At 43.6% G+C, this 11,642-nt stretch overlaps 1 protein-coding gene across 2 annotated transcripts in view; it reads left to right on the forward strand.

The window, feature by feature from the left end:
* Window positions 1-11,642, forward strand: part of camk1da (calcium/calmodulin-dependent protein kinase 1Da) — a 72,193-nt gene that overhangs the window by 57,316 nt on the left and 3,235 nt on the right. For both annotated transcript variants that reach the window (XM_069156569.1, XM_069156571.1), the window contains exons 7-11: window positions 452-564; window positions 1,688-1,766; window positions 1,979-2,066; window positions 2,547-2,808; window positions 4,218-11,642. The exon at window positions 4,218-11,642 is cut by the window's right edge and continues 3,235 nt beyond it. In XM_069156569.1, coding sequence (XP_069012670.1) covers window positions 452-564; window positions 1,688-1,766; window positions 1,979-2,066; window positions 2,547-2,808; window positions 4,218-4,342 — 667 coding nt within the window. In that variant the 3' untranslated portion in view covers window positions 4,343-11,642. The remainder of the gene's footprint in view (window positions 1-451; window positions 565-1,687; window positions 1,767-1,978; window positions 2,067-2,546; window positions 2,809-4,217) is intronic.

Genomic DNA, 11,642 nt, shown 5'->3' on the forward strand with positions numbered 1-11,642 from the left:
AAGAAAACAAGTAGTAATAATAGCAAAAATAAAATGATAAATAAATGAAAATAAGAACATTTACCATATAAATATAGGTTGGTAAAGATTAAATTAGTATGTATGTACTAAAATATAGCAAACATTTAATACATCTTGGATTGGATCCTCACTCTTGTTTTACCACCTCGTCTTTTCCCCTTTCTCCTGCTCTTTTCTCACTCAGTAACTCTTTATGTTGTTGAACAGTGTATAAGAGTACATTACCACCTCTTTTGTCAGGTAGGATGACGGATTCCCTGAAACATTATTATTAAGTACAGTCACGCTATGTTTCCATGTAGGGCTGCAATTGTTTCAACCCTCAACGAATGATTTGATAAATAAGTGACTTCGCGAAAATAAATAAATGAACCAATGACGGATCACAAGAGTAACTGACGCGGTGACAGAGTGACCCTCTCGTCTGCAGGTTGTGCGGCTATCCTCCGTTCTACGATGAAAACGACTCCAAGCTGTTTGAGCAGATCCTGAAAGCCGACTACGAGTTTGACGCACCGTACTGGGACGACATATCGGACTCAGGTGAGCCTTCCTCTTCCTCCTCTTCCTCCTCTTCCTCCTCCTTGACCATTACGCTCGTCCTCCTCTGTCCACCATGTGGAACATATGGACCACACACCACCTCTCCATCACCGCCTCTGACTTCATCTGCCTGGAATGAATATATGTGGGAGTGTGTGTGTGTGTGTGTGTGTGTGTGTGTGTGTGTGTGTGTGTGTGTGTGTGTGTGTGTGTGTCTGTGTGTGTGTGTGTGTGTGTGTGCCGCATCCCCCATGAAGTTGACATTTCAGTTTGAACTCAAATATCTCAACCTGTGTGTCAGAGATACGCACAAGCTGCCCTTCGGCATCCAGGCGTCAGGTTCAGCCACCAAAAACCACGTGGTTACGTTCAGGAAGAGATTATTGTGTGGGTGAAATGTGGTCAGATTTAGGCTCTAAAACTACGTGGTTAGTTGGAGGAAAAGAATCACGGTTTGGATCCAGATAAGTCGTTTTACGTAAGTAATGTAACGCAAGTTAAATACATTATTCTATGTACATAACCTACTCAGGCTACTTTAAACTTGACTTTTGCTTCCTCATGGACTTGAACACCAGTCTTCCGGGTGAATCTATCCTCCCCACGCAGTCACATGACCGTCTTCTCTGATCCGGATGGTCGCCATGTTGTCGCCAAAGGGCACCTTGTGCGTATCTGTGACACCAACGGCTTTGACGTACTGCCAGTATTTAACATCCGTGGAATGAGAACTGGCTGAACTATCTCCACAACTATTGGCATTTGGATCAAATTTGACTCACACATTCAATCATGCTCCCCTGTAGAGGAACTGTTAACTACCTCATTCATCATTTTTAGGACTAAATTTCTGCAAAAACAAGTGCTGCATCTGCTACAAATTCTTTTAGAGAGATTATATCTCAGACGGTAGGCTTCAGCGGATACCCACGTTACAGTACTTCATGCTGATGAACACAAGCAGCCAGTCAGGCATACACAGAAGTATCAATGTCATTTTGGTCTGAAAATACCTCTCTGCAGTTTTAAGTTGCTACAGTGGTGGTGTATTGGTGTGTCCAGAGTTATTAACATTTTATGATCCTGTTGATGCTTTTTTTTTTCTTTTTTTTTTTTCTCCCAGCCAAGGATTTCATCAGCAGCCTGATGGAAAAAGATCCAGCCAAGCGTTTCACCTGTGATCAGGCGCTCAGACACCCCTGGTGAGAACACACACACACACACACACACACACACACACACACACGCACAAATTCTGTTAACACTTCTGAATGTACATCAATATCTATATTGATTTGATGCCATTTTTTTGTGCCTGTGTTTGACTGTGTGTGTGTGTGTGTGTGTGTGTGTGTGTGTGTGTGTGTGTGTGTGTGTGTGTGTGTGTGTGTGTGTGTGTGTGTGAATATATTAGGATCGCTGGGGATACGGCTCTCTGCAAGAACATCCATGAGTCAGTCAGCCGGCAGATCAGAAAGAACTTCGCCAAGAGCAAATGGAGGGTAAATTTTGTTTACTGCAGTTTCTTCTCAGCGGTTTTGGCTCCACTGCAGCAGACTGCGTTACTCTACTACTCCCCTCAAACGATTGTGTTTTCAGAAGGTGAATCACTCGGCGGTAACAACCTGGCCAGCCATATGCTCAGGAGTTGACCCTACATCCTCTCCTTTCCCTCAGAGGAAAAAAGACTGCAGACCTGAAAGAGTTTCCATTTTCCGCAACGTCAAATTAATTATGAAAAATCTCTTTTTGGGTGTTTTTAATGACTTAATGTAAAAATAAATCCCGAATATAATCCCCATCCTACTCGTGAAACTCACATATTTGTACCCAATTTCTTCCTGTTTTCCAGTTGATTTAGTCTTTTAAATGATCTTCTCACTCTTAAGTCAGAGAAAACGTCCCGTTTTAACAAGACACAGATAATGCAATGATAAAATCATTTCCGTTTTTTTCACATCGGATTTCCTCCTTCTGTACAGCAAGCGTTCAACGCCACCGCCGTGGTCCGGCACATGAGGCGGCTGCAGCTTGGCAGCAGCATGGGAAGCAGCATGGACGCCTCCAACTCACCGAACAGGCCGAGTCAGACACAGAAGCCAGCCCAAAGCAAGAGCCAGGCGGGCCAGAACCAGCCGGCTCAGAGCCAAAACACGGGCCAGCCGGCTCAGAGCGAGAGCACCAACGCCACCGCCAGCAAAAACTCTTCCATAGACAACAACATAACAGCTCCCCACAAGGAATGTGAGTATGAGTCGGTCGTATCAGTGGCACCAGGACGTTAGGAGAACATATGTGAGCGGTGCGGCTCGGGTTGGAGGAGGAGTTATTGTACGATTGGTAGCTGCGAACATTAGAGTCCGGCGAACGAGAAGCTAATGTTTGCTAACCCAGCTTTACTTTAAAGATCAAGGAACTTTTCAAATGACAATATTACGTGGAGTTAAAGGCCACGTTGAAAAAAAACCACCCTTAAAGGTCCTCTGTTTTACACTTACACTGGGGTTTTATTTAGTCATTATAGCCATAAGAAAATGTTTATGTGAGTTTAAGCACCAAAAACCATCTCAGTATAATTTTACATCTCCTCTCTGGAGCTCTACCAACAACAGGCTGTTTGTGTCTGTGTCTTTAAGGCACATTGATATCAAACCCTCTCTTCTGATTGGTCGACTCTTTTTTTTTTTAAATGACACACGCAGGCCAATCACAGGTTTTCTTCGATCTCGTATCGTTTGACAGCTCCACGACAGAATGAGCGCTCAGGGTTTTCTTCCAGATAAATGGTTGACCAGGAGGCAATGCTGAGGGCGGACATGAGCGGGAGTTTGTGACATCACAAATTTACGGTCCAAATGGCAGAGTTGCTCTGTACCGTCTGTGTGCAAGTTCAGTGTGTTTTCACACTTTTGACAGTATTTATAGCACCCAGACCTGCTTTATAATCAGGAATCTGAACTTCTACAACAATGGACCTTTAACAACAGTCCATCCTCTGTAGGAGCCGCTGCTGAATGCTGCAATGTCAGCTAATGTTAGCCGATGAACCTCGTCATCTGAGATAGTTGCTCAGCTCTCAGCTCTCATTCTGGAAAACTAGGCAAGTCAAAAGTAAAACATGTTGTTTGAAAACATAAATAACAATAAATCTAAGCAGCGAGCGTTGTGTTAGAATGAAATAACATTCAAATCTTATGTTGATTTAACACTCTTTGACACTTTTTCACTGTTTTTTACCTGTTAACTTTAGCCTCGGCCGTTTAGCATGATGTCACGTATGTCGCTATCGAGTGCTTGTTTTACACCATTTTAGAAGATTGTAATTTTAAAATACAAGTAAGTCCAGCTTGAACCTTTAAAACATCTCAGAAACACCTTTCCAACAAACACATGAAGCAAATTTTAGCGTCGTGAGCTAGCTGATCAAATCATGCATTTGGGCTCACAAATGAGAAATGTTGTCTTCTTCTTTTGAAAATCGAGGGTGCATCATTTGTCAAAACATTCTAACGAACTTTAAGTGATAAATCTGCATCTAATCAATGCAAACTGCACATGCGCCGTGTGAAAAGCCGTAGAAACAGTAACTAAGGGCCACCGTGGCGGTCGCCATGCTGAGCCGCTGATCCACCTGCGGACTCCTTTTGTTTCAGGTGTCACCGCGCCGGTCACTCCCTGCAGCCTGGCGTCCGCTGCCTCCTCCCCCGCCGCCGGGACGGAGCTGAACCGGCCGCACGCCGCGGCGGTTCCCGCCCCGGTGCTCACGGAGACCAAGTGACGCCAGGTCCCGCGGGGAACCAGCTGGGAGGCCACGGCGCTGTAGAGGCAGAGAGACGGAGGACGACCGCAGAAGGAAGAGGAGGGACGCCCTCCTCCTCGTCCCTCCCTCTCTTCGCTGCGCTCCGTCTTGAACGCGCCCCCCTCGCCCTCCTCCTCCTCCACCTCCCCCCAGCCGGTACCCCGCCCTGCTCCTGGGAGAGCAGAGGACTTTACCTCCGCCCCACCGATTCAAGCCACCATTGCCACCACCCGTCAGGACGACGTGAGGGAATCCACCAGCACAGCCGCTGACTCTGCGTGCGGTCGGCTGTGATCTTCAGCTCTACGAGGGTGTCGACTGCTCCGAGTTTTGAGCTGCAGTTGGTTCACGGTGGAGCCGGTGGTGTCATATTATTCAATGTCAGTCAACTTCAACTTCCCTCTTGAATCTGGTCTTTCCTGCACCGCTTTATTTAGCTTTTTTTTCCAACTTAGGTTTGACTGTCGGCAAGTGGATTGTTTTATTTTTGTTTTTTAAAGGTGCTATGTGCAACTCCGAACGAACATCTTGTCCCGTTTTTATTGCTACTTTAGTCAAATTTCTGTAAATCAGTAAGCTGAAAGATGAGTCACCTCTACTTCGTCATAAGTTACAGTTAACGCTGTGCACAGCTGGCTAAACACATTTATCTAAATTAGAACTCAATTTCCCACAATCCTCCTTGTTTCTTTTCACCACATTGTTTGTTTGCTGTGGAAGAACAGAACCCTGTTCCTGTTCGTAGAGGCTGACAGTTTTCAGAGCTCTTGTTTGCAGTAATTTTACTAACGTTGCAAACTAACATGCCGCTGGTTTATTCCTGTACGAACGCTACACGTAGCACCTTTAAGACCTTTACTGTGTCCTCTTGGGCTTGTTTGTTTGTGCTTCAAGACGTGCTTTAAAAAGTACCACATGACTGTTCAGATGAGGGAACGTGAGCAAGCGCTTTATCTATTTTGCACAGAGAGGGTCCGATGTGTTGTCAGACGCCGATTAGCTGCCATCCACACGCGTTTATCAGACGGAGAGAAGAAGAGTTCGCGAACCTTTATGACCGAGTGGATGTCAGAGCATCGTGCAACTTGTTTACTGTCTGAAAGGTTCGGATTATTATTTTCTTACTTCATAAGACTTATAACAATCACCCTTTAAAGGACACGCGTACAGGTTACTGTGAAACAGGCAGCAGGTCTAGGACCTGTCCTAGAGATATGTATTTACTGGGCAGATCGCCATTTGACTTCCCAAAACTAAGGAGCTACAAAGCAGCGCCGTGTCATTTGAAAATGGCTGAAAGAAAGAGGTTAGAAACCCTTTGTGAGATATTTTACCAGCCTGACACTTCAGAGTCACAATCCCAGACGGAGAAGCTGTCGCCTGCCGTTGTTTCTCCCCCCTTTGAACGAAGCCATGATCTCTCCTTCTCGTTTAGTCGAGCTGCACCCAGTCCAGAAGTGCTCAGGGAAAACTGCAGCTCCTGTTTTTTGTTTTTTGTTTTTTGTTTAAGGTTCGTCGTGATCCAGGCGGCATCACAGTTAATGATCCTCGAGATGTTACCTGTGTCCTTCTCCCGGTGTTGTAGTGACTTGAGCTTTGAAGACTCAGACCTGGGCTCAGACTGTACCGCCGATGACTGAGTAGTCCTACGACTTTTGGACTACTTGGTTGGTCAACACAACAGTTCAACTTACAGAAGAGTTATGTAACAACACAACACATCTGTGTCTCACTGTCTGGGTGGACAACAGGTCATTTCTCCTTCATTTTTACCTTTCTTTTGGCATTTCATTTAAAAACAGATGGATTTCCAGCGCTTAATGTCTCATTTTTAGTTTAACGTGACTGCTTTCATCGACTACTTTCTTCTTTTTCTTAAAGGAACTCAGACTTGACTCCAACATGACCATCTGGTATTACATCCAGTAACTCAGAAAGCAGAACTGTACAACGTCAGGTGCTTGCTCACACATATCAGATCGCCATGTCTTTATTAGATGCAATTCTATTGATCCCTTTATTGTGAACTGTTGCCAAAGACTAGAGCTGAGTATGAAGACAATTTGGTTCATTCTATAGTACTTCATTAATTAGTTAGAACAAAAACCAGTCAGCTGTGAAGCTGTTGACGACACAAGTGAACTGAAACTAAGGGCTGAACTCCAGCTGCAAACTAATCTGGGGAGGAAGCCATTTACCTTTTTTTATTATCTACACTGCTTTAAAAAAAAGACTGCAAATTATTCCTAATACTTGTTCAAATCTGTTTGGCTTTGTGAGACCACATCTGGATAAAAGACTAATTAAGGCAAAGATGGCAGTAAATCAACACTCGCCCACGCTTTCAGGAATTCACTTTTGGCTCACTGCTTGTCTCTGTGTGTCAAGCTCCACCTACCTGGCACTAGAGATGACTAAAACAAACCATTAGGAGATGTTTGTGAGTCTAAATCCTGCAGCTTCTTCCGTGTTTAACAGCAGCATTTTCCTCAGTCAGCTCTTCAAGAACAATCGTAGTGTGTTTGGACTTTTAGCCAGTTTATTCCTGCTTTTATCACTGAAAAGAAAAGGATTAATACACTAATTCTACTCTATTCTATATTTTTAATAATGTAAACTTATCCTATCGTAGGGCCAAAACCAGCAATGTGTTTGTCTCTTAATACTTCAAGCCTTGAGTCATAAAAAGGTAGTGAAGACACAAGGAGACCCGGTCACTGTAGTTTTAAGCTGACGTGACTCAAACGGGAGTAAATCGTACATTCGTTGGGGACTATTTGTCTCGGTGGATGGATACAAGGGAAGGCAAGTTTATTTGTATAGCACATTTAAACAACAAGGCAATTCAAAGTGCTTCACATAAAACCTTTAAAAGCATCAAAACATCAGGCAAAGGAAAAGCTAATTTAAAAACAATTAAGAACATTGATCGAAACATTAAAAACAGTCATTAAATTATTAAACAAGCTTAAAAATAGAATAAAAGTTGCAGTGCAGTTTAAGAAATAAAATACAGTAATAAAATGCAGAAATGCAGGAAATTGATCAACATTCTTGAGTCTGGTTCAATTGAAGGCAGCAAACAGAAAAGTCTTCAATCTTGATTTGAAGCAGCTGAGAGTCTCAGCAGACCTGCAGCTTTCTGGGAGTTTGTTCCAGATATGTGGAGCAGAAAAACTGAACGCTGCTTCACCATGTTTAGTTCTGACTCTGGGGACAGAAAGGAGACTCGTCCCAGACGACCTGAGGGGTCGGGATGGTTCATAAGGTAGCAGCAGATCACAAATGTATTTTGGCCCTAAACCATTCAGTGCTTTATAAACCAACAGCAGGATTTTAAAGTAAATTCTTTGTTGGACAGGAAGCCGGTGTAAAGACTTCAGAACTGGAGTGATGTGACCACTTTCTTGGTCTTAGTAGGACTCGAGCTGCAGTGTTCTGATTGACTTTTTACAGAGACCTGTAAACACACCGTTACAGTAGTCGAGTCTACTGAAGATGAATCCATGGACAAGTTTTTCCAAATCTTGTTGAGACATAAATCCTCTAATCCTCGATATATTCTTTAGGTGATAGTCGGCTGGTTTTGTAATTGTCTTGATATGGCTGTTCAGATTGAGGTCTGACTCCATAACTACACCTAGATTTCTGGCTTGGTTTGTGTTTTTTAACATCAGTGATTGAAGCTGAGCACTGACTTTCAATCGTTCTTCTTTGGCACCAAAAACAATTACTTCTGTTTTATCTTTGTTTAATTGAACACAATTCTGGCACATCCAGTTGTTGATTTGTTCAAGGCATTTACAGCCTTTGGGTATGGGATTATAGACCTGGTAATATATTTATGTAAATGTGTGTTGTCTGCATAATTATGAGAACACACTTTGTTGTCTTCCATAATCTGAGCCAGTGGAAGCATTTAGATGTTGAACAGAAGAGGCCCCAGAATTGAACCTTGGGGAACACCACATGTCATTTTAGTCCGTTCTGATGTGTAATTAGCTGTAGACACGAAGTGTTCTCAGTCCTTCAAGTAGGATTCAAACCAGTTTAGTGCCAGAAAGTCCCACCCAGCTTTTTAGTCTGTCCAGTAGTATGTTGTGGTCGACAGTGTCGAATGCAGCACTGACATCCAGTAATACTGAGAATGAAATTCTGCCACTGTCTGTGTTTAAGTGGATGTCATTGAAAACCTTAACAAGAGCAGTTTCAGTACCGTGGTGCTGTCGAAAGCCTGACTGGAAGACTTCAAAACACTTATTTACAGCAAGGAAGTTCTTCAGCTGTTGAAAAACCGCCTTTTCAATTATTTTACTTAAAAATGGGAGGTTTGATATTGGCCTGTAATTTGTCATTGTTGCGGAGTCTAAATTAGCCTTTTTTAGGAGTGGTTTGATAACTGCAGTTTTTAGGGCCTGTGGAAAGACACCTGAGAAAAGGGATGAGTTTACAATTTGTAAAAGATCAGTGGTCATGGAGTTTGAAATATTTTTGAAAAAGGCTGTTGGTATTATATCCAAGCTGCAGGAGGAGGACTTCAGATGTTGTATAATGTCTTCCAGACTTCCATGGTTGATTGAATGAAATTGTGCCATGATATTTGAAGGGATATTATTTAGAGACGGGGACAACACATATCCTGTGGTTGGTGTGGAGGCACTTACTGCTTGTCTAATTTTCTGTATTTTGTCAGTAAAAAAGGAGGCAAATTGATTGCACGCCCAGGTGGACTAGAGCTCAGCAGCTACTGACACTGGAGGGTTCGTTAGCATGTCGACGGTAGCAAATGAGGAGCGTGTATTGTTATTGTTTTTGGTTATGATGTCAGAGAAGAAGGACTGCCTTGCATTTCTCAGTTCCAAATTATAATTGCGAAGTCTTTCTTTATAGATCTCACAGTGAACCTGAAGATTTGTTTTTCGCCACCTGCGCTCAGCTTTTCAAACACTCTCTCTTCTCTATTCTGACCAGCGTGGCATTTCTCCAAGGAGATCTTTGCTTACCAGCAACAACCTTCACTTTAGTGGGTGCAACAGCATCAATAACAGTTTTTACTTTCGAATTGAAGCCATCTACAAGCTCATTGACTGAGATGCCAGAGAGGGCTGGTGTGGAGGAGAACCTCTGAGTAAATAGTTCACTGGTGTTTCCAGAGATGTAACGCTTCGTCACAACCTCGGTTTGGACATTTGTGTCCAAGGAGATTGAACTCTCAAAGAAAACACAGGAATGATCGGAGAGTGCAACATCAGTCACAGCCACCTTGGAGATGTTTAGACCTTTGGTGATGATGAGGTCTAGAGTGTGTCCTCTGTTGTGGGGGGGGGGGGCATGCCACATGCTGAGTGAGATCATAGTTATCAAGGACACCACATTGTTCTATAGACCCTTTGTCCTGGGGATTATCAACATGGATATTAAAATCACCAACAATAACGACACAGTCAAAATCAAGACAGATTATAGACAGCAGCTCAGTAAACTCATCAAAGAAGGTTGCACAGTATTTCGGTGGTCTGTAGATGTTTAGGAATAAAGCTCGAGAGGAATTCAGAGCTACATATTCAAAAGAAGTAAAATGACCAAAGGACATCTGCTCGCATTGAAGAGAATCGTTAAAATAAAACAGCAACGCCACCTCCTTTCTCATGCGCTCTTGTTTCACTCATGAAACTGAAGTTGTGAGGTGTTGACTCAATAGGAACAGCTGCGCTGTTATCTCGGTCCAACCGAGTTTCAGTTAAAAACAAAAAGTCAAGTTTGTGCCTAACAATAAAATCATTGATTAAAACTGTTTTCCTTCCCCGAAGGTCTCTACAGCGATGTTGCAGGGTTATCTCTCGTTTAGACTCCTCTTGTCTCTCGTCTTTGGCCGCGGGAACAGACGGGTGACGCAGGAAGTAAAATAGATTCGAGGTAAACAGTCTTACCCCTGACTTGTTCAGGCAAACTCCACCTGACCTTCAAAAGATGTCTGCGCTCCCAGAAAAGGTAGAAATTGTTGATCAAATGTCCTGAACGGTCAGTACATAGTTGACAGCCATTCGTTCAGTGCAAACAGCCTGCTGAATCTTTCACCTCCTCCTCTGACAGGTGGAAGATGGCCTCTGATAAACACCTCGGCACTGACGTCGTTCGACAATCTTTTACAGCAGAGTCACCAACAATCAGAGTCTCGGGCCCGGCCATTAGCTTTCCCCGCGGCCTTTTACGTTCACGTTTACTCTCAGTCCTTGCCCTGCTCTGAGAAGACAGCTGCTTATCCAGGTCATCAGGTGGAGATTTGCACCGAGAGAGTTCCGGGGAGGACGACCGTTAGAGGATTCGTTATCTGCCACACAGCCCTCCTGTTCCTCGGTAGGCCCGGTGGTGCCAGTCAGCTGCGTCTTGGCTTGCGTTTGTCCAGTGTTTTTGAGTCCGTGGTAAAGCGGTATCGTTCCCACACAGCCCATTTACCTCCACGTTCACTTCTGGTCGGTGGATTTTTGTCTCCAAGACTGCAATCTTCTGCAGGAGTTTGTGGCGGTCGTCCGTGGAGAAGGGAAGGCATCTTGCTGCTACTTCGCTTCAGCTTAGCTGCTAAATCGGCCTCAGCAAATGTTGGCTTTGCTCCCGTAGTCACGAGGTGAAAAGCTGTTTGTTTTTTTGGGGGGGGGGAATGGCAACGGCTTAATTAATCTACAAAAAAAATAAAATGGCCGAGTGATCTCGTAGATTTTCACAAAAAAGAAAGAAAGGGAAATAAAAGCAGAAAAATGCAAGAACATGCAGGAGCAAGCAGAAGAGCGTTGAAGGCCACCGCTTGAAGGCCACCGCTTGAAGGCCACCGCTTGAAGGCCACCGCAGGGTTTCTCACGTAACATAACAGTCTGCTTACCAGCAGCAGGAAGGTGTACGACTGAGCTAGAAGAAACGAGGAGATGTCACACAGCTTGATAGGACCTGTGAGGGTTTAAGTACAGAGGAAACCTTCGGTAACAGGCTGCGCGCTCCGTCGGTTTTGCTTGGGATTTGTTCTCAAAAAGAAAAATGTAGAAAGTTGTCAGATTCGTGATAGTTTTTTTTTTTTTTAAAGGTAAATATAAAAAAAATAAAATAATAAAAATAATAAAATGAAATATCTACCAAAAAAACAAATCTAGCCTTAATAAAGAGTAGTTGGAAGAAGTGCGTTTGCCGCAGTGATGGTAGAGTTTATTGAGCCAGAGCGACTATCAGCTATTGTTTGAAAGTTAAACTTGAAGAAGAGAAGTTCATCTTTCATCAGGAGGAAAAACAC

The sequence above is a fragment of the Embiotoca jacksoni genome, unplaced genomic scaffold (genome assembly GCF_022577435.1).
Source record: "Embiotoca jacksoni isolate LCO1_2020_lvr unplaced genomic scaffold, fEmbJac1.0.p SCAF_21, whole genome shotgun sequence".
Classification (NCBI taxonomy): domain Eukaryota; kingdom Metazoa; phylum Chordata; class Actinopteri; family Embiotocidae; genus Embiotoca; species Embiotoca jacksoni.